Genomic DNA, 24,067 nt, shown 5'->3' with positions numbered 1-24,067 from the left:
GGAAGGAAGGAAGGAAGGAAGGAAGGAAGGAAGGAAGGAAGGAAGGAGAAAGAAAGAAGGAAAAAAGGAAGAAAGAGAAAAGAGAGGAAAAGGGAGGAAGTAATGTTTCTATTGTTAAAAAAAAAGCTTTGAGAAATAAACAAAATAGGCAACAAAACCCCAAGATAACAATGTAATCAAACCTATTTACATTTTTAAAAATAAAATAATATTTCTACTATTGCATAGTGAAAAGAACAGGGAACTTCGGATTCAGAATTGATGTTTGTGATAAAATTGATGTGAGTGCCTTCTGAGACCCTTTCTATTGTGCAGATTTTATGATCCTATGAACTCTGCCCCAACTATGTGACTTTCTCTGGGCCTCCATTTTCCCATCTGAAAAGTAATAAAAATTGGAATGATAACCTCTAAGCTCTGTTCTGCTCTAAACTACAAGATTTATATTCTGATAGTTTTATCTCATCCCTGGGTGAGGGAACTGGTTCTAGAGCTGGAAGATACTTTAAAGATCATGTAGTTGAATTTTGTCCTTTTACAGCCAAGGAAATTGATGCCCAGAGAGCTCAAATGACTTGCCCACAGTCACAGAGGTAATAATTGGCAATCTGCAACTCAAAGCCTGTTTCTGACTCTACTCTTCTAGCTACCCAACAGTGTACTACATGGGGCTATGCCCATCCTTCCCCAACCCTGAAGCATGCGACAACTGTTTCCACATGGTTTTTAGCAAGCCTGCTCCAAGAGATTGGGAAAGTTGAGTTGAAAATCCATCTTGAACTGGATGAGTAGTCCAGCAGATATTCAAATATCCAGCTTCATGGTTTGGTTTGGTTTTTTAATCCTTGCCCTTCCTAAGGAAGCCCTCATCTAATCCTTACCATGACAGGAATGCAGAAATTTATCCTCATTTCCCACCCCCTCTCTTCATCCCCTCCTTCCACAGATCAAAAACAATCTTTTCCTTCTAAACTCACATAGCATTTCATTTTCCTTTCCCTAATGTGCTTACCACAGAGGTAGCATGGAATAAAAGGTGTCCCTTTGTGGACAATGAGCCAAGCTTAGAGTTAGGAAAACTGTCCCTCTCTTATAAGTGAGCTATGTGACCCTAGGTTGGTCACTTAATTATTTAGTGCACCAGGAAAATCTCAAATAATATCATAGGCAAGGAAGTTCCCCCAATAAAATCACAGATTTGCCTGTGCACACAAAAAGAAAAAAAAACAAAACTGCACACTTATTGCAAAATGTCATTCTGTGAGAATGGAGACTATATCTTACTTGAACTCTCTATATCTCTTACAACCTCCCACCCCCACCTCTTGTACAGTATTTTGTACTTAGTAGGGACTCAATAAATGTCATCTGAATGAACTGTAAAATTTCACTTTAAGGAAACAATTATTTTCCAACCTGAGTAGTGAATAAAGCTGTGATCCCAGCCTCTTTACTTCCTTTCATAAATCTGCAATGTCCATGAACAAGCATTAATAATAATAATAACAACATCTACTGCTGCTGCTGCTGCCATTTATATAGTGCTTTAAGATTTGCAAAATGACTTATTATCATTATGTCCTTTGAGTCTCACAATAGCTTTGGGAGACAGGTTATAAAATTAGCTCATTTTATAAAGAAAATAAGGCTGAGAGGCTTAGTCACTTTCCCAGGGTCACATAGCTAGTATCTGAATAGAATCAGATGGGCTTAGATGAACTTTAAGGTCCCTTCTAGCCCTAAGTTCTGTGTTCTAAGATACTTTCCGGCTCTATGCTCTAAGTTCCAAGGTCCTTTCAGCCCCTAGCATTCTGTGTTCTCAATCCAATCCAATAAACATTTATTAAGTGCCTACTATGTGCCAGATACTGCATTATGTGCTGGGGATATAATTAAGAACAAAAAAGTCCCTGCCCTCCAGGAACTTACAATCTAAAGGGGAATACAACACAAAAAAGGAGGCAGGAAAACAGCCGAGAGGGATGGGGCACCAGAGGGTACCTTATGGAAACCAGAAAGGGCAGCAAACGCCAAGTGGAGTGGGCTGAGAATCCAGTTTCTGCCCTCTGCAAAGAAAGGTCTTGAGAGGAGTTTGGTACGCCTAGAAGTAATGAGCTTATACTGGAGGAGGGAGGAATCTTGCTCAGGGGAGTGGAAACCACACAAGGCAGCAGACGCAAGTGGCTTCCATCACTGACATTCTATGACAACTTTATTGATCAGGTTGAAGGGTGTTGATTTCAGTTTGGGAAAGGCAGGGTGACAGGATGAAGCCAACATCTGCTAACATCCCCTCTCCAGATTTGTAGCCATTACATTCAAGCTCATTCAAAACTTAACCAGTAGATTGAAATTGAAAGAAGCAGAGTATCTAAAGCACACATTCTTCCCATTTTACACAAATTCTAAACTCTAAAAAATAGGTTGAGCATAAGTTTGGAAAAAGCTAAATGTTTAATCTTTCCCGACATTGGTTTCTAAACAAACTCGATGAGATTAGCTCCCCTTTGCAGGGAACATGAGTGTGGGGGCAGGAATTTTGAATGAGCAGATTTGCCTTCTTCTTTTCCACTTCCTTCTCTCCTAGGCTTTCCCACATTGAGTGTCTGGTTAAATAAGAATTCCTGTAGAGTTCTTATATACAGTACTCAGCAGTCTGGCAGCAAACCTCCCAAGGGCAAGAGAAATTGAGAGGACCTATGTAGTAGTTTTTTTTTTTTTTATAAATAGCTAGAGTTAAGGGGCGGCTAGGTGGCATCGTGAATAGAGCACCAGCCCTGGAGTCAGGAGGACCTGAGTTCAAATCCGGCCTCAGACACTTAACACAAAAACTAGCCGTGTGACCTTGGGCAAGGCACTTAACCCTAATTGCCCTACAAAAAAATTAATAACTAGAGTTATGATTCCAAAGGCCTAGGTCTTGAGAGGGAGAATACAAACTAAGCCAAGCAATTAGTTCGGGCTCCATATTTCTCTCTTAGACTGTAGAGATAAAGGGAATAAATCAACTGAATAATAAAAACCCTTTAGAAGCTGTAAGAAATTGCCATAATACTGCCTCAAATACTTAAAAGCTTCTATCAGACTTTCCAATCTTCCACAAACTAAATATCCCTAATTCTTTATATCAATTCTTGTTTAACTTGACCTCCAAGGGTCTCACCACCCTGGACATTTCCTTTTTAAAATATTTACAAATCATCCCTTTGCTAGTGTGTTCTACCATTTTGCCAGGAATGGGAGTCAAGCTCACTAACCTTTAATGAAAAAATGAGGCAAATGATTACCTTCAGTCCTGTGATGCCATTTGTTCCTGAAGACCTTTCAAAGATAAATGACAAAGGGTCAGAAAATCACATCCACAAATTCTTCTGGTACTTTGGGATATAATTTGTCTAGGGGTGGTGACTTGGATTCATTGAGAACAGATAAACACTGCCTTAGAATCCTTTCCAATTATTTGGGTTTTCAACTCCCTGTTAATTATTTTTTCTCTTCCTCTCAACACAGAGAACATTTTAGTTTAAAAAAATAGCAGTAACAAAATAAAGAGTTGAATAATTCTGCTCTTTCTCAGTCATTTCTTGTAGTTGTCTTTTCTACCCTGGGCTGTGGTTAAATTGCTTCTTTGATCTTCCTTTTGTCCCTAACACATTTCTGTAAAAAGCTTTTTGTGTTGTTCTTAGCATTTATTGCCAAATGTAGCGAAGAGGAAAGCAGGATTGCTTGGCATGAATGAAAGGAAGGAAGGAAGTAAAGATGGAAAGACAAGAGAGGGAATGAAAGAAAAAGGGAGAAAAAGAGTGAGAGAGAGAATAAAGGGAGAGAAGGAAGGAAGGAAAGAAGGAAGGAAGGAAGGAAGTAAAGATGGAAAGACAAGAGAGAGAATGAAAGAAAAAGGGAGAAAAAGAGTGAGAGAGAGAATAAAGGGAGAGAAGGAAGGAAAGAAGGAAAGAAGGAAGAAAGGAAGGAAGGAAGGAAGGAAGGAAGGAAGGAAGGAAGGAAGAGCATTAATTAAGGGTTTAGTTTGTGCTAAGAATTGTGCTAAGCATTGAGGATACAAATAGAAAAAACAGGGCAGTCCTTGATGTCAAGGTATTCACTCTATACATGGGGGAGTCAATATATAATAGCAAGTCCAATTGTATGATGGATACAAAAGCCTGAGCATCCTAAGAGTTTAGTGGCAAGTTATGAGAGTCCTAAGGTTACATCAGCAGGTCAGATAATGGGACATAGATGCAGGACAGATGGTAAGACCTACTGTCTGAAGAACAATAGGAGTCAGTGATAGGGCGATTGGTAAGGCCTAATGGACTTCTGCCTCTATAAAACGAATTGGTGATTCCTATCTCATCCAAGCCATACGAGCAGTCAAGTAACTCTCCTGAGTTCTGGGTGGCCTGGAACTGAGGAGGAAGGCAAGGGAAGGGGAAGTTAAGGGGAAGAAGGATTTCTAACCTTCTAAACTTCCTGGATGAATTCCTGGTAGTCTGAGGCCAGGGAGGGGAAGGGGTAAAGGAAAAAGCCAATGGGGAAAGAAGATGGGTTCAAATCCAGCCTCACACACTGTTTCATCATCTTCCTCATCTGTAAAATGAGGATCAAAACAGAACCAATCTCATGGGTTACTGTGAGGACCAGATAAGATAAATTACATAAAGAACCTTACACACCTTAAAATGCTCTGTGAATGTTCCTCTTATATTTTGTATGTGTGTGCTTTAGGTGGCAAAGCTCGAAAGAGAGAAAACCCAAGAAACCAAACGGATACGTGAACTGGAACAGCGCAAACATACAGTCCTGGTCACGGAGCTCAAGGCCAAACTCCATGAGGAAAAAATGAAGGAACTGCAGGCCGTCCGGGAGAACCTGATCAAGCAGCATGAGCAGGAGATGGCTCGGACAGTCAAGGTGCGTGACGGGGAGATCCAGAGGCTCAAGTCAGCCCTGTTTGCCCTCCGGGATGGCAGCAGTGACAAAGTAAGGACAGCGCTGACCATTGAGGCCCGGGAGGAGGCCCGCAAACTCTTTGACTCAGAACGCCTCAAGCTGCTGCAGGAGATCACTGACCTCAAGTCGGCCAAAAAGCAGGTGGATGAGGCCCTGAACAATATGATCCAGGCCGACAAAATCAAGGCCGGAGATCTGCGGAGTGAGCACCAGTCCCACCAGGAAGCCATCTCCAAGATCAAGTGGGAATGTGAGCGGGACATCCGGAGGCTGGTGAGTGCAGCCGCCTGGAGGGGGCTGAGGGAGTCCTGGTGCCCCTGGGATTGCCACATTGCCGCAGTATCGTGGTCACTGGGAAATGCGTCTCCCTATTGCTGTCCTTCCCTGGTGAACTGACAGCCTTCCCTGAGAACACCAGGGAATTGCATGAAATAGAATACACATGCACACACATACACACCACACCACACACGTCATACACACACCACCCAACACCCACACACATCACACCCAACACACACACATATACATGCCACACATCACCTACACACATACACCACATCCACAAACATTACACACATCATATGCACACATACACCACACATCACACACACATCACATACACATACACCTGTCATACACACACTCATAAACACCACACTCATACACACACCACACTCATACACACCACTTATACATACATATCCCATAAATACACAAACACACACCAGAAATGGGTCTGTGGAATTAAAGTCCTTTGATTTCACCTTTCTGTCCTGGAAACTGTGCTCTATCACTGCTTAATTATACTAAGAGCTCACATTTCTATGATGCTTAAGCTTAAAGGTTTAAAAAGGATAAAAATACCTAAGGATTTAAAGGCTTACAGTTATCCTAAATAGAAATTGTAGCCATAATAGGAGAAAAAAATAAAATACCATCAGACTGAGAGGCAAGAAGAGGGTTCAAATCTTGTTATTCCGTCATTAAGTCATGTCCTGCTCTGTCACCCCATTTATTAGCGAGGATTCTGGAGTCATTTGCCATTTCCTTCTCCAGCTTATTTTACAGATGAAGAAACTGAGGCAAACAGGGTTAAGTGACTCAGCCAGGGTCACACAGCTAATAAATGTCTGAGGCTGGGTTTGAACTCATGAAGATGAATCTTCCTGACTCCAGGTCTGGTGCTCTATCCCCCGCGCCCCCCAGCTGTCTATTAATGTAACATATTGCTTTGGTCAATTCCCTTTCATTCTGGATTTTAGTTTCCAAGCCAATCAAAATGAGGTAGATAGTGCAGCAGCAGAAGAATTTAGCTCTGCAGTCAGAAGATTTCAATTCATGTCTTTCCTTTGGAAATGATGCCTTCTGTGGCCTTGGGCAAGTCACTTAACCCCTACAAGCCTCAGTCTTCTCATCTGTAAAATGAAGGAGTTGGGCTTGAGGGTCCCTTCCTGGACCAATGATACCTACAATACTATGAATTCATGATCCTAAGACCCTATGATAAAGGCTTATGATAAAACCTTTAAGGCTTGTGCTTTGCTTTCCTCTACCCTGAGAGATATCTAGTGCAGGCATCATTATCCCCATTTTGCAGATTAAGGAAATCGAGGTCTAGAGAAGTGAATTTTAAGTCTCTCAGAGTTACTCAGCTAGTAAGTGGCTGAGCTGAAACTCCAACACTATCTAGCTCTATTTCCACTGGACCACGATGCTTCTCATCAAGCATGTTTCTGCAGGTATTCATAAATTGATTCCTTTCCGACCAGATGTCTATACATAGTTGTCTAAATAGAGATAGCCAAGAACACTGAACTTGAACTCAGGAATCGCAGGCTTGAATCCCAGTCTTGCCACTTACTATATGACCCTCCACAGGTCACACCTTTTCTCTGGGCCCCGGTTTCCTCATCTGAAAAAGAGGGATAATATACATTTGTTAGTACGAATTACAGATACTAATACTTTTTTTTTTTACTTAACTCACAAGGCTGCTTCAAAAACATGAAAAGCACTTACCTTAAAGCACTTTAGAAATAGGAGCTATTATTAAATAGCTATCTATTCCCAGATCATTTTGTCTTTGTGAGTTATTAGAGTTGGATTATTTTTAAGGGTCTTTCTTATGCCTTTCCAAATGTCACTGGGAATGTCTTAAGTCGGTTTTCCTGGTCAGCCATCCAGGGACTCATACTTAAAAGCAGAATCCAAAAATACATAAGCTCAAATCATTTAAAAATAGAAACTGCCTTCCCCCCAAAAAGTTTCCAAGATGGGGACCATATTGAAAGCAAAAGGATCTTTGACAGCCATCCATCTGGTCGTGTATCTTCTAGGCTTAGCTAGAGATGCTTCCTCCTGCTAATTGAATTCACCAAGGGAGAGAGGCATGATTTTCTTACCCTTACTTGACAATAGAGCCAATGTAAGCAAAAACCGCAGCACCCAATGGTGACCTTGAAAAGAGGTTCTTTAAGCAACCAGTACCAAAGTGTTTTAGCATGTGAAACCCCAAATTAGAGTAAAAACAAATTGTCCTCAGTCATTAGAATGTACTTTATGGTCTTCCCAACTCGTTGGTTTCTTTGGAAAACCTCTTTCCTAGATGACATCTATAGATTTTAAATGAGGAATTTCAAAGACCTACACTCAAGACAGTAATTACGTGTTCTATCAGATTTACATTTTAAATCTATGAAGTTGCTATTATGAGTTTCCTCTCTTGCTGGCCTCCAGGAATGCCTTACTGTGGCATGGAGGTGACCCTGGCATCTCTAAGTTCATTTCAGTGGGATGCTGACTGTGGCAGGCCCTCCCAGGCTGGAGTGTTTGCCTGGATAGACTCAGTGACAATCCACGAGTGCTTCATCTGAAGACTAGCCCAGATAAATGCAGAGAGGCTCATTTCCAGAGTGCAGCCCCCAAAGGGTTTTTTGGGGGGGACCACAACCACTCATAAAGGCAATATCCTAAGTCATGAAGGAGCCAAGATCTATAATTGGTCTGAGGGAACAGAGACTGTAAATCTAAAAAGTCAAGAAATAAATATAGTTACCATGGAGCCAGTCTGCTTTTTTTGACCCAAACATGTCCAGCTTACTGTGTTCTGAAATGAATCACAATTTTTGAACATTATTTTTATTTCGGTTTGTTTTGATTTGGAGCGAGAAGTCTTGGTCTGAATCTTAGCTCTTCTCCTTACTATGGAGCTTACCTTGGGCAATTCTCTTCACCTCTCTGAGTACCAGCTTCTTCATCTGAATAAAACAAAAACAAAAACTAGAGAGTTGAACTAGATGACCTCTGAGGTCCCTTTTACCTTGACAGCTATGATTCTTTTTTCTAACTGCTCCATTCACAATTCCATTTAATACAATTGTTAACATTCCCAAAGCTGCAAAGGCATGTAGGTTAACACGGGTTTTGCTGTGCCCTTGACCTTTGTGATGACACTGGCTGATAGAAAGGAATGTGGGACCATGAACTCTGAAAGTGTCAGGTAGGTAGAAGGAGGAAGGAAGCAATATTCAGTGGTATGCTATTCAGATCTTTCTCAAGGTCAAATCTACAAGTGGATCCCGCCATTGATCTGCCATTTAAAGCATTTCTTTTGGCTCACTTCCTTCCATTGGCACATGACACCAATGGGATGGACACTTCAGCTTCCTTTTATGATGGAAATTGTTCCCTTACCAAAACTTTTTTTCTTTTTGAAATCAAAGCTGGAGGGTTTCTTTCATGATCCCTATAGACAAGCCCAGGGCTGTAGAAGTCAAAGTTTGTTTCTGTCTGCCCCATGCTCCCCATTCTATGATTCACATACCCACATATGGATTGCTGCCTTCTTTTCTCTTCTCTTCCATGAGATCTCACATTTAGAGCTAAAAGGGATCTTAGAAGTTATTTAATCCAATCCCTAAAATTATTTTTACATTTGTGTAAATGACAAATAAATCTTGAAGTATTACTCCTCCCCCTTCTTTCCATCTGGCATTTAAATATAACAGAGATGAAGTCAGTCTAAGGGAATGAAACCCTGAGAAGGGAATTTACAGGCAATAGCCAGTGGGCAGGGGAAGGACTTGAGTAGTCGGGGACCTTCCTGGCACCTCTGATAGAATCCTGGGGAGCTGGTTGACCATATGTGTTAGGCAAAATGGTTTAGTGGAAAATGAACTGACTTTAGTGGCAGAGGAGCTGGGTTCTAATCCTTGTTCTGCCATTTATTAGTTCTGTGATCATGAAGTCATCCAACTGAAACCCCAGCATGTCTCAGAATGTGGAACATGGGAATCATAATATCTGCCCTACTAAGGGCTATGTGAGAATCAGTTGAGATAATGGACCAATTTTTAAACTGCTACAGAATATTAAAGCTAGGGTAAAGTATGGAGAATATTGGGTATGGAATCAGAAAACCTAATTGCATGGTAGAGTAGAAAGGATGCTGTCTCTGCAGTCCGAGGTCCTGGGTTTGAATACTACCCTTGGCACTCACTACCTGTTTGGTATTGAGCAAGTCATTGAATTTCTCTAAGCCTTATTTTCCTCATCCAGAAAATGAAAAGGTTGTTAGGGATAGGGAACCTGTGGTCTTGAGGCCACATATGGCCCTCTAGGCCCTCAAGTCCGGCCCTTTGACTGAATCAAACAAAGGTTCTGTGAAGTTTGGATTCAGTCAAAGGGCTGAACTTGGGGATCCAGAAGGCCACATGTGGCCTCAAGGCCACAGGTTCCCCACCCCAGATTGGATGATTTCTGAGGACCCTTTCAGTTCTAGCACCATGCCCCTGGACATGTCACCTCTCTGAGTCTCACGGTCCTCATTTATACAATTAGGGAACTGGACAAGGTTATTATTGTTAACATCATCATCATAATCTAGGTGATACAGTCCATAGAACACTAGCCCTGGAGTCAGGATGATGAGTTCAAATCCAGCCTCAGACACTTAGCTTTATGACCCCCGACCAGTCACTTTACTTCTTTTTGGATCACTTTCCTCATCAATAAAATGGTGATTATAATAGCACCTACTTTTCAGGGTTGTTGTGTTGATAAAATGAAATAATAATTGTAAAGCACTTAACACGGTGCCTGGCAAATATTGAGTGCTTTCCTTTCTCTCTCTGTCTCTCTCTGTCTCTGTCTGTCTCTGTCTGTCTCTGTCTGTCTCTCTCTCTCTGTCTCTCCTCTCTCTATATATATTATATACATAGACATATACATATATTAACTATTATCATAAATAATTTAATAATAGTAAACAATAAAAGTAATAATAAATTATCTCTATTGGCCAAAAGTTCAAAACCACCAATGTTACAGTTCAGGAATTCTTTTTTTTATTATTATTTAAACAGGACCTAGAAGTACCTATTTTAAAAAGAAAGCAGATTTGCATTTTTTTAAGTTTGTTAAGAGTTTAGAATCAAAGATTGCCCAAACTGGAAAAGGCTTTAGAGATGACATACTCTGATCTCATTTCATAGTGAAGGAAACTGAGCCTTAGAGAAGGATTTAAGATCATAGGTTAAGAGCTGTAAAGAACCTCAGAGGTCATCTGGTCAAACCCCTCATTTTACAAATGAGGAAACTGGGACACAGAGAGAGTAAATGATTTACTCGAGGTCCCATAAGTAGTAAGCATGGGAGGCAGGATTTCAACCCAGGTTGTCTGACTCAAGAGCCAGTCCTTCCTGCGTTGTAACAATAAAAATGACTTGCTTATGGTCATGTAGCTCGTAAGAGGGAGAGCTGAGATCATAGCCTTGATCTCCTGACTCCAAGTCCATAACCATTGTCATTATGCTACATCTGCTTTGCAATACTCATTATCACAGAAGGGAGTGGGGGCCAGGGGAGGAAGAACACATTATTTCCTCTCTAATTATCCATGATCTGACTGGTTCTCTGATTGTCTTCCAATGGACATTGGCAAAATCCTTGCCGTATTAAGTAATACAGCAGAGACATGTTATGTGTAGGTTATACCGATAGATATCTAAATATGAAATCTAAATATGAAAATATAATATAAAGGGCCATGGGAAACTGTAAATGAAGCTACAAGCCACCATCCTGCCCCATGAATTGTGATTCAAAGAAGAGCAGCACTGGGTTTTTTGGTTTCCAATGCCCCCGCATCCACCTGGGAGTTAGTGATACATTGAAGAATAAACGTTCTTTTAAGTCAGTGGAGTATCATTTAATGCCCCACCCAAGCACTAGATGTTACCCCCTGCGATCTTAAAGCATGAGGTCACCTGCCAAACGTGTAAATTTCATATAAATAAATATTTTATCTTATTACTTGTATGGCCTTGGACAAGTCACTTAAACTCTTTGTCTCATTTTTTTTTTTTTAGTCTGTTAAATGAGGACTTTGGAATCAATACATCTTATTGCCTTTCCAGCTCTGTCTATGATCCTACAATGACACTATGCACAAGGCCTTGAATGTGGCTCTAAAGGGAATACAAACATGAAAAATGACACAGGTCCTGACTTCAAGGAGCTTATCATCTAATAGGGGACATATGACTTATTCACAAATAAGTATGCTACAAGGTAGACTGTGATAGAAGCAGAGAGCCAGACAAAGTAGTCTGGGAAAATCAGAAGTGAAAGAAAGCTTATTTTCTTTGGGGGTCAAGGGGAAGGCAAGGCAATTGGGGTTAAGTGACTTGCCCAAGGTCACACAGCTAGTAAGTGTTAAGTGTCTGAGGTCGAATTTGAACTCAGGTCCTCTTGACTCCAGGGCTGGTGCTCTATAAACTGTGCCACCTAGCCGCCCTTAGAAAGCACTCTTGGCTAGGAAAGATCATGGAAGACTTCATGGAGAATGTCACCTCCATTCCCAATAGAATGCAAGTTTTTTTGACGGCAGGGACTCTTTTAAAGTTTGTTTTTTTGTTTGTTTTGTTTTATATTCCTACTACCTAGCACAGTCTCTGTCTTACTAGGCACTTGAAAAATTATTTGTTTAATTGAATAGATTGAATGGAGGAAGGAGCCCTCAGGGGAAGCCTTCAAGGAAGAGGTGGATTTCAATAGGCAAACTATAGGGAGAGTGTCCTCTTGTTGATCAGTAATTTTTCAATCGTATCCAATTCTTTATGACCCCAGGTAGGGTTTTCTTGGCAAAATACTAGAGTGGTTTGCCACTTCCTTCTTCAGATCATTTTATAGATGAGAAAACAGGGTTAAGTGACTTGCCCAAGGTCACATCATTAGGAAGTGTCTAAACCTGGATTTGAACTCAGGAAGGTGAGCCCTCCTGGCTCCACTGTACCACCCAGCTGCCCAAGTATTTCTCCAGGTCTCTGCAAATGTATGGAGGAAGGAGAAGTTGGGTTAAAACTGGGAATGAAGAATCTAATTTGGCTGGAATGGAGAATCTGTAAAGGGGAGAAATGCGCAATGCCAGGCTAAGAAATTGGAGTTTAATGATGTGCTTTCCAGTTTTGATCTTATGATCAAATAGAAGAGCTCAGTCTAATGGTTGACCTTGACATAGCCCTGTAGAGTTTACAAAATGCTTTACATAATTTATCTCATCTGATCTGTACAACTATGTGAAGTTAATAGTGTATGCATTATTATCCCTTACTGTACATGAGAGATAGGGTAGTATAATGGATAGCCACCTGGCCTCTGAGTCAGGAAGGCAAAAGGGAGCCATGGGAGGTTTTTGAGCAGGAGAATGATTTGGTCAGAGCTATGCATCAGGAAGATTCTTTTGGCAGCTCTCTGAAAAAAGGATTGAAGGAGAGGAAGAGGAAGTCAAAGAGGCAGGTCAATAGACTATAATAATCCAAATGAGAGGTAATGAGGGCTTGAAATAGTGTAGTAGCAGCAGAGTTAGGGGACATTTAAAAGTGACTTGAACACAGACAGTGCCTCATAGATATTTATATGCAAAAGGTATAATGCTATTACTGTGCTTCATCTCTAGAAAAGAATGAAATACACTAAATTTTATTTTATAGAAGACAGTAATGTGATGTAATAAGAAGAGCCCTGGGTTTAATTCAAAACAACCAGGGTTTGAGTGACAGCTTTGCTATGATCCATGTGACCTGGGGCAAGTTATTTTAGCCCCTTGGAACTCAGTTTCCTCTCAAGGTATAGAGAACTCTTACACACAATAACCTTCTGATATCCCAGTCTAGCACAATGGGAAAAGCACAGAAGTTGCAATTAGAACATTTGGGTTAAAATACTGCCTTGGTCACTTACTATCTGAGTGACCTTGGGCAAGTCATTTACACTAGCTAGGCCTCAGCTAGCCTCTCATTTACACTAGCCAGGCCTCAGCTAGCCTCTCATTTACACTAGTCAGACCTCAGTTAGCCTCTCTGTAAAATGAGGCCACTGGTCTTGATGACCTCTAGGGTTCCTTCCTTCTGATCAGTATCTGGCCACTGGGCCCAGAGGACTCTGGAGAAGAAGGTGAGGCTGGTGACCTTGCACAGCCCTCTCTCCCTCCAATCCAATTCAGTTACAAGTCATATCATCACCTCCCTGATGTCATGGTCCTCTTTGAGAACAAAAGGCAAATCACAAATCCATGTTCCTCAACTGCTGCTCTCTATTGATGAACCATTTCATCTGGGACCCACCCAGCGCCCTTATAATTGCTAACTTTACCCCAACTTTGGGGCATTGGTGCTAAGGTTGTAGCTAAGCTTCAGTTCTTCTGGGACATGGATAAGTAAAGCTGACCTCACGTCAAGATCCCTCCAAACTCCCAGGATGGGGAATTTTGGGGAGGCCCAGAGTCATATTAAGCTACCTCAGCTTAAGAATGTGACTCTCATCAATGTATACCTTCCTCTACCTCAGTTTAAGAATGTAACTCTAATCAATCTATGCTTTCCTTACTTCTAATAACAATGGTCAACATTTCTATAGTGCTTTTAAATTTTACCTTGTGTTGTTTTTTAATAATATTCCTGGGATGTTGTGAGTATAAAATTTTTTTTTCTGAATCTGTGATTTCATCAGTGAAGGGAACTCCCAGTGAGGAAATACTTTCTACCAATGGAGATCTACTGCTGTCCTCTAACTTGAGAGTGGCCAAGGACACTGAGAAGACATACGGGCAACATGTATTAGAATTCGAATTTGAAACCAGGTCTTTCTTAAAGCAGACTCTCTAAACACAATACTGACACTATTCTATACAATATTGCACTCAATTATTACTATTTCTATTTGACCAATGAGGAAAATGAGGCTCAAAGAGATGATTTGGCTGTAGACACATAGGAAGGAAAGGGAAACAAATGATTATTAAGCATCTGTTATGGGCCAGACACAGTACCTTACAAATGTGATCTCATTTCGCCCTCATAACAACCCTAGGAATAGATGCTATTATTGTCCCATTTCATACTCTGAGGAAACTGGAGCAAACCATAGTTAAATGACTCTCCCAGTGTCCCACAGCTAATAAGACAGATCTCAACTCAAATCTTCCTGACTCCAAGCCCAATGCCCCTACGCTACTCAGCTGCCTGATCACCAGTACATGTCAGAGCCAGGCTGCCAACCTTATTTCTGACTATGAGACCAGTGCCCTTTCTATGATACCACATCATCCATTCCCAATTGTCAGACACTGGGCAGAGCTAAGATCTTGCCAATGAGGAGATGCCAAATAAGAGGGCACTGGGACAGATTTCAAAAGGTTCAGGAGGGCTATAGTCATAAGAAAGAATTGGTTTATACAATGATAATAGACTGATATGTATGATAATATATATAACTAATGAATATAATAATAATTCGAATATCTTATTATCATTAAGATTCCAATTATGACTGTCAGTCAGTAAGCATTTAATAAACACCTTCCATCTGCCCAGCACGGTGTTAAGCACTGAAAATACAAAGGCAAAAGACAGTCCCTGCTCTCAGGGAGTTCATGGTCTAATGCGGAGCTCACCAACTAATTGTTGACATTTACGTAGCCTTACGGAGTTTGTAAAGGGCTTCACATCTCTATCTTATCTGACCCTCACAACCAGGTGAGGTCAATTGTACATGCATGATTAACCCGTTGTAGATGAGAGGCAGCGAGGAGCAGGGAAGGGAATAGTCATTTATATATGTGCCCAACCCTGTGCTAATTGCTTTTTACAAGTACTATCTCATTGGACCTTCACAATGACCCTCATGTCATTATCCCCATTTTATAGTTGAGGAAACTGAGGCAAATTGAGGTTAAGTAATTTTCCCAGGTATGCATAGCTAGTAAATATCCAAGGCCAGATTTTGAAGTCAGGTTTTCCTGACCCCAGGCCGAGTACCCTTACTACTCTGCTTCCATCTGCCTCTAATGTAGGAGATAGAGAACTGACCTCAGAGTCAGGAAAACCTAGGTTCAAATCTGACCTAAGACACTTACTATCTGTGTGACCCTGAGCAAGTCACTTAACGCTGTTTGCCTCAGTTTCCTCATCTGTAAATGAGATGGGGAAGGAAATGGAAAACGACTCCTGTATCTCTGCCAAGAAAACCCGAAATGAGGTCAAAGAATGTTGTCCATGACTGAAATGACTGAACCACAACAAAACAACAAACCAGTGAAATTACAGGTACAGTCTATTAAAAAGGCGGGGCGGGGGGGGGATTACAGAAGAGAAAACAGGCAGAAAGGTTAAGAGACTTACCCCGGGTCACACAGCCAATAACTGGCAGGACTGGAATTCCAACCAAGGTTTTAGGGTTCCAAATCCGAGGGTTCTTTCTACTGTGCCACGTTTCTTTCCTTATTTCATGATATTATTGCAGCCAGATGTATCATCCTTCCCTCCACAATACACATGGGTACAAGCCAGCAGTACTTTAAACACACATGCAGATATCTACGGGAGCTGCCTTGCTGTTGGTATTTTTGAGTCCTCCTGCATTTTTAAGACGTACAGTTCCTTCCTTCCTAAAAGAGAATGTATAGTTAGTTTCAAAAGGCCTTAGTCTGAATCCTACTTCTCATACTTATATGACCCTGGGTAACTCTCTTCGCCTCTTCCTGACCTTCATTTCCTTATCCAATGAGAAAATCTTTGGGAAGCACTTAGTGCAGTGCCTGGTACTTAATAATAGGTACTTAATAAATACTTGTTCCTTTCCCTCATCTATGAAATGAAAGAGTTCGGATTAATAGCCTCTAAAGACCCTTCCCACTACACAAGGTCCGATGACATAGACAACTTCTACAATAGAAAGAATTCTGAATTGAGGATCGTGAAGCCTGGGTTCAAGTCCCAGCTTGGCCACTCCCATTATGAGCTTAGGCCAACTCCTAACTGGTTTTGCAAGCAGTGAGTACATACCCTTCTCTGGGCCAGTTTACTGATCCATAAAATTCAGCATTTAGGCCTATTCATATCTAAAGGCCCCTATGTTGTTAAGTTCTCTAATCCTTTCACATGAATGATGATTTTTTTTTAAATTACATTCTCCACATTATTCAGTAGCAAAAGGACTGGTAATCAAGGAAAACAGCTTGATCTCTCATTGCTGCTGGCCTTGTAGTTTTCATCGTATGGGAGGGAAGAAGCACAATGTGGTGGAAAGAGCTAGATTTGGAAGAACAGGACTCAGGACCAAGTCCTTAGTCAATCTCTTGCTTTCTCTGACTCTACTGTTTATTATCCACATGATTTGGGGTAAATGCCCTTCTCTCTCAGTACCTTACTTTGCCCTCTTTAAAATAAATGTTACAGCAGAGGATCCCCAAGGACTCGTCCAGGTCTGTCATCTTGTGACTCTGTGACCTTGACTTCTTTTTCCTTTCATTCAGATGGACGAAATCAAGGCCAAGGACAGGATCATCTTTTCCCTGGAAAAAGAGCTGGAGACCCAGACAGGTTATGTCCAGAAGCTCCAGCTACAAAAAGAGGCTTTGGATGAGCAGCTCTTCCTGGTGAAGGAGGCTGAGTGCAACATGAGCAGCCCCAAACGAGAAATTCCAGGAAGAGCCGGGGATGGTTCTGACCACTGCGGCAGCCCTGTAAGTCTGCTCCCAGGGACATAAACTCCGGTGCCATGTTTTTTTATTTGCTCTATTTGTCTTTACAGTTTGTCTGTTAGTCTCTTCCCCATCTCATCCCACCCCCTCAGTTCGCCTCAGAGAAAATCAATCCTACTTCCCTCTACCAAAACCACTGGCATCCAGATAATGGAGGTTTCTAAACTCCCAGCGACAGTCTGGTTGGCATCCCATTAGCATGCCCCAGGAGACTCACAAATCTCTCCTCCTATCTCCTATAGCTGTGGTTTTAGCCCCAGCACACCTGCCTGGCTTCTAACCTGTGCTCAGAATCAGAAGTTGGAGGAAAAAGACTTTGCCTCCAGCCAAGACTGGTAATTTTCCCCTGTGGGAGCAGTCAGAATGGAGGCCGGTCAAAAGACTCAATCTACAGGGATCAACATTTATCATCTCTCGTTGATTCCAAAAAGTGCCATTCGTGGGTAGAAACCTTTGGAATGGCTGCCTAAAAGCTTCTAGTCCAATTTAACTATCCACTAAATTCCCTCAATGTCGATCATTAGTAGAGAAATTACTTTTAGGACTGCGGTGATGGAAGTGAGTATATATGGTTGATTTATTTTTTATAGGAGACCTGCCAATTCATCTTACAAATTATTTAATACCTGCAATAATACACTGAGTAACTCAAATGCAAATTTTTTAAAATTTTGTTATTTTTAATATCTAAACTTGAGTTCCACTGTAAGGCCTCACAGTTCTGTGGAAGTGACCTTGGGTTCTCAAGGTTATGGCAGGGGAGCCCAAGTTCAGGCAGATTTTAACCAAGATGAAAAAGTTCCGAGGAGTCTGCATGTCTGACATCTGAGGGCCAGCCTAGTTAAGCTGAGGGAGTGTCATCAGCAGGTTAGCCATAGGATAAGAAATTTGGGGCTCACAACTTCTCCTAAAGACTGTCTATCAAGCTGGAGAGAGGTTGCAGTCTGCACCAATGGGAAGAATGCCTCATATATAAATTGTGCTAATAGCTCCCCCTTTCCTAAGAGACATAATGGGAAATTTCTTCTCCAGATGTCCAAGTCTGACCTTTAATTGAATGACAGAATGGTGGAGGGAGATAGAGGAAGCATCTTTCCTTTTTCCCCCAACTAAGAAAATGGGTGGTTATCACTCTTCCATTCTGGGAAGAGAAATTAGCAAAGACTTTACTTTCCTGAGGACTGATGAAAAGTGTTTTGATTTTGTTTTGTTTACAGGACTTACGAAGAAACCAGAAGAGAATAGCTGAGTTGAATGCCACTATAAGGAAGCTAGAGGATAGAAATACATTGCTTGGAGATGAAAGAAATGAGTTGGTGTGTATTAAGGGGACCTTGGGGGTCTCAGATGCTTCAGGTTAGCTTGCATAGTAAATAAAGAAATCATAATCACTTACCTCACTGTAGAGTTAGTGTCCATAATAGTCAGCTAGGCATGGAAGCTAGGTGGATTGAACCCTTGGCCTGGAGTCAGGAAGAACTGAATTCAAATCCAGCCCCAGATACTTTCTAACTGTGGGACCCTGGGCAAGTCACTTAACCCTGTTTGCCTCAGTTTCCTGATCTGTAAAATGAACTAGAGAAAGGAAATGGCAAACCACTCCTGTATTGTTACCAAGAAAACCTCAGATGAGGTCATGAAGAATCAGATATGATTGAACAACAACAAAAAATGGGGATAACAACATCTATCTTGTAGGGTTGTTGTGAGGCTTAAATGAGGTGGTATCTCTAAAGTTGTTAACACAGTGCTTTGCAGTAAGAGCAGATAAATGTTTATTCCCTTCTTCTGTTTAATATAATTGCTAATAGACTTCCATTTTCTTTCTCTTTCCCTTAAAACTTCTAGTATAGCCTGACACCAATGCCTTATCACTTTAGGAAAAGAACCCTACACTCTCAAAGGCTGTGCCCATGGAAGATAAGCTCTGGGTGACACAGTCAATTGAACAATGAACTTGGAGTTGGGAAGACCTGATGTCAAATCCTGCCCTAAATGATCACTAGCTGTGTGCCCTGGTTAAGTCCATTAACTCCTCTGAGCCTCCATTTCTTAACTGGAAAAACAGCAAGAATCATAGCGTCTTCCTTACAGGGTTGTTGTGACAATCAAATGAGACAACATGCATAAAGAATTTGTAAACATTAAAGTTTACATATTTATTTAAAAATAGATGATAACTTCTTATTATTACTCTCAAGCTAGAAAGGTCTCCATCTTGAAAGGTGATGTGCCTGTGTTCTAGGAACCAGCCTAGCTAAGTTTAGAAGTTGGTGGCAGCTAGGTGCCTTGGTAGAAAGAGCACTGGCCCAAGCTTCAGACATGTAGTAGCTATGTGACCCTGGGCAAAGTCACTTAAACCTGACTGCCTAAAAAAATAAAGAAGAAAGAAAGGCAAGAAGTCTGGCCACCAAGTAAAGAACTTTTCTGTTCCAGGAACTTATTAAACCATCTGAGGAAGATGGATGCCAGAAAGGGCAGAACACTAGACACAAGTCAGGATACTGCCTCTGAAACTCTTTAGCTGAGTGACCCTGGAGAGGTCACCAGCTCTCAGCCTCAACTTCCTCATTTGTAAAGTTAGGAGCTTACTCAGTGGCCTCTAAGATCCCTCCTAATTATAAACATATTATCTTCTGGTGTACAAAGATAGGGAATTGTTGTGATGTGCATGACCAGAGGGATATCCATGCTGATAAAAACACATATCTCTGAAGTAGTCCTTCAAATATCTGGTATTTCTGCTTGCAGCACCCTGTGACCTCAGTCAAATTTACTCATGCAAATCAAATTATACATTTGCCATTTAGAAGGAATATATATAAGTTGGGGGCACTCTAAAGTGTAAATTGGTAGAAAGGAAGCTCACAGAATCACAACATTGAAAGGGGCCTCAGAATCCATCTAGTCCCATCTCTGTCTGAACATGAATCCCATGCTGCCTTTGCCTCAAGACGTCTGGTGAGAAAACTCCACACACTCTCTCCCCACAGAGGTAATCCCTTCATTTTTGGACAAATTTAACTGTGAGCAATATTCCTCTTTCCTCCTTATATTGAGCCTAAATCTGTCTCTCACAACCATTTTTCCTAGTTCTACCCAGACTCTGGGGCTGAGCAGAACAAATCTAATCTCTCTTCTACTTGAAAGTCCTTTAAATACTTTTGAATAGCTCTCATATCACACTAAGTCTTTTCTACGATGGCATTCTCATTCCTGGGCCCTCTCCTCTAGATATATTTCAGCTTTTCCTTCCTAATGTATTGCATAAAGAACTGAAAAGCATTTTCTAATGTGTTGCTACTCAGGCAGAGTACAGTGGGAGCTCTGCCCACCCCTCGCCTTCTAGATACTGACTGTGTCTGTCTTAATGCAGCCAAGAGTATCAGCCAAATCAGCTGCCACGAAAGAATTTATTCTTCTTGAACTTAAAGTCCCCAAAGAGAAGCATATCTTCTCATGACCTGCCCTCTAGCCATGTGATGTCCATTTGTACTTGTAAAGTTGATTGCTTTTTTTAAAAAAAAAATGCAAATGTAGGACTTTTACATTGATCTCTAAGTGTCATCTCATAGAATTCATCCCACTGAAGTATTCTTGATTCTTGACCCTTTTGTTCCCTGGGGCTTGCTCCCCCTTCTAGCTTTACGCTTTTCTTTATTAAAATAAATGCGCCACCTGCATTGACATGGATAAAAATGTTAAATGTCGCAGAACCAAGGACAGGTCCCTGGATGCTCCCACACACACACATAACCAAATCTTATACATTTTGCCTCCTCAACATTTCTAGTGATATGAGAGCTATTCATAAGTAGTTAAAGTCTGTGCCTTTCTCTTTTCTCACACAACCACAATTCTAGTTCAGACTGATCACTCCTTGTCTGGACTGATGCAGTGGTACTTCCCACCTCTCCCTCCTCAGATCCATTTTTCGTGTGGCTGCCAAAGAGGTTTTCCTAAGTCACAGGTCTGATTATTTCATTCCCTTTCTCAGCAAACTCCTAAGGCTCCCTGTTGTCTCTAGGACAAAGCATCAATTTCTCTTATTGGAATTTAAAACCCTTAACAACCTGCCTTCTCCTACCTTTCCAGCCTTGCTATGCATTACTCTCTTTCATGTACCCTAGGATTCACCCAAACTATCCATCCTGGATGCCTCAGGTACATTCCATCTCCTTCTCCTGTACAGCCTTTGCATAGGCTATCTATCTTCATCCTCTGAATTGATTTCTTCCTCAATTCTATCTCCCATTACCCCTAGTTTCCTTCAAAACTTAGCAAAGATTCAAGCTCCAGATTCTATACAAAACCTTTCCTGATTCTCTTATAAGCTAGTGTGCCGCCTCCTTGTACTTATTTTGTATGTGCTCTGGATGTGCTTATATGGCAAGGTTAATTGAGGTCAACCACATTTCCTTGTATGTCACCCCTCAGCCTACCATTCGACTCCTTGTTGTATTTAATTTTTATTATCCCGAGCTCAAAAGCAACCTAGGGGCATGGTTAAATAGTTTCTTATTAATTAATAAAATTGTAATTTCTTCACTAATTAATCAATTGGCCAAAACTTCCCCCACAGTTTATTCATGATTTATTCAAGAAACTTCTTTTCAAATAATACTTCTATTTATTAACAATTAAATAATTAATAAGGCAAAGACATAACTAATTATTCTATTTTGACTGTGAGAAAGCTCATAGTCAGAGTCACCTCAAATCCTCAATATAATAGTAGACGGCTTCTCTTCACTTTTAAAAATATAATTTCACCATTTCTTTCACTCCATGTGCTGATTAAGATCTCCTAACATTTTTCTTCACATTTCTCCTCAATATAAGAATTAAATTGAGACTCTCACAAAATAAATTAGGCAAGTCCCATTTTTGTCCTCTCTTCAGTGATCACAGGAAAGTCTTTGCAGTATGCACTCTACTTCACAACTCTTCCCAGATTCTTCTTAGAATTGTCTTTAAAACACGGCAATTCAGACAGCCTTGACAAAGAAAAAAAAATGTATTCCTACTTTCTTCTTCATCTCGTCCAGAGATTCCTCATAGAAACACATAACTCCATAGGTCCAAGATAAAACATACATATTCTGCCACAATCCATAGGGAAAAGCACTTCATAACAAGGCCTTTTTCAGCTTATTTGAAACTGCCAGCATAAACTATCTTTTCTGCAACATTAAGTTTGGCTCTTAAAGATGTAGTTACAATGCCTATAGTCTCTTACGAGAGGCAAATAAAGACTGATGTGTACATCAGTCAGTCAATAAACATTTATTTAATATTATACACTATGTATATTTCAACTAAAATAACAAAAAAGGTTTAAAACACATGGTCTTTACTCTAAAGCTGCTCAGAATCTTAAAGGTAAAAACTATACATGTAAGATATATATGGTATACATAGAAGGCCATCTCAGAGGGAAATCACTGGCAATGGAAAGGGGAAACTGAAGTAACAAGGAAGGACTCCTACAGATGAGGGCATTTCAAGTGAGTCTTGAAGGAAGCCAGGAGGCGGAGGTGAGGAGGCAGTGTTTCAAGCATAGAGGATAGCCACTGAAAAGAGATGGAGTCAAGAGGTGTAATGTCATGTCTAAGTCAGAGCAAGAAGGCCGGTGGATCACAAAATATGTAGAGAAGAGTAAAATGTAAGAATACTGAAAAGACAGCAATGGCCCAGCTTGTGAAGGGGTTTAAAAACCAGAGGATTTTAGGTTTTATCCTGGGGGCTCTGAAGTTTATTGAGTAGGAGAATAACATGATCAGACCGAATTTTTAGGAAAATCATTCTGTCAGCTGAGTAGAAGATATATTAGAGAGAAGAAATTTGAGGCAATAAGACCAACCAGAAGGCTATTGTAAAAGTCCAGATTTGAGGTGAGAACGACCTGCACCAGGGCACTGACTATATAAATGGAGAAAGGGAAAACATACTAAAAATGTTATTAAGGTAGAGATGACAAGACTCAGCAACAGATTGGATTTGAGAGTGTGAGGATGCAAGGATGGCAGTGAGGTTGTGAGTAACGGAGAAGATTCTGTTGCCCTTATCAACAGGATGGGAGTTTCTTGAAGTCAGAAACGGATTCATTTTTGTCTTTGTGTACGCAACACTAGCACATCTTGGCACACAGTAGGCACTTAAGAGATGCTGAATGATTGATTGACTGTGTCTGTAAGAAAAATATGTGTGTATCAAAGAATTAAAGTTCAAAGCCATATATAAGCCACTGCCAAAGTTTTTTTTTTTTTTTAAGGAACTGAGGGTCTTTAACCTAGAGAAAAAAAGTCTAGTGGTAGCTATCTATAATCTCTGATCTTCAAGTATTTTAAAAGCCATCACGCCAAAGAGGAATTAGATTCATTCTGCTTAATCCTAGAGGGCAGGACTAGGAGCAATGGTTTTAAACTGAACATAATTAGATTTATGCTCGATAGAAGGAAAAGCTTCCTAACAAGTAGAGCCATCCGAAACTGAATGCACAAGGTAGTGAGCTCTTCTTCGAGGTTGGTCTTGAAGAAGAAAATGAATGAGTTTCTTCCAAGGGTATCATAGACAAGATTCCTATTCAGGTGTGAATTAAACAAAATTACCACTGAGGTTCCTTACAACTATGAAGTTGTGTGTGTGTGTGTGTGTGTGTGTGAGAAAGAGAGGGGGGGGGAAGGGAGAGGAAGGGAGAGAGAGAGAGAGAGAGAGAGAAGAGACCCAAAGGACAGCCAGAAACAAGGAAAAACAGAGAAGAGAAGGAAGGATTGGGAGAGGTTAGAGCCAGAAGAGGGAGAGAGATTGAGACTGAGACAGAGATACAGACAGAGATGAAAAAGAGAGAGACAAAGACAAAAGCAGAGAGTGATAGAGACAGAAAGACAGAGACAGAGGGAGACAAAAAACAGGGATTGAGATAATAGAGACCAAGAAAGAGAGAGAGAGATAGAAAAAAAAAAACAAGACAGAGACTGAGCTAGAGATAGAGGTACAAAAACAAATGGAGAAGACAGAATCAGAGAGACAAAAGCAGAGACAAAGGAGAGAGAGGCAGAGAAAGAAAGA

General features: G+C 40.8%; 1 protein-coding gene across 2 annotated transcripts in view; it reads left to right on the top strand.

Annotated features, from left to right (window-relative positions):
- The window catches only part of JAKMIP2 (janus kinase and microtubule interacting protein 2), a 235,880-nt gene that overhangs the window by 148,131 nt on the left and 63,682 nt on the right, over nt 1–24,067 (top strand). For both annotated transcript variants that reach the window (XM_069102339.1, XM_069102338.1), the window contains exons 3-5: nt 4,729–5,226; nt 16,769–16,978; nt 18,214–18,312. In XM_069102339.1, the coding sequence (XP_068958440.1) occupies nt 4,729–5,226; nt 16,769–16,978; nt 18,214–18,312 (807 nt within the window). The remainder of the gene's footprint in view (nt 1–4,728; nt 5,227–16,768; nt 16,979–18,213; nt 18,313–24,067) is intronic.

The sequence above is a fragment of the Petaurus breviceps genome, unplaced genomic scaffold, assembly GCF_028583685.1.
Source record: "Petaurus breviceps papuanus isolate PSGF00001 unplaced genomic scaffold, PetGlider_PUasm1.0 551, whole genome shotgun sequence".
NCBI classification, from domain to species: Eukaryota; Metazoa; Chordata; class Mammalia; order Diprotodontia; family Petauridae; genus Petaurus; species Petaurus breviceps.
This window is presented reverse-complemented; position numbering and strand designations above follow the sequence as displayed.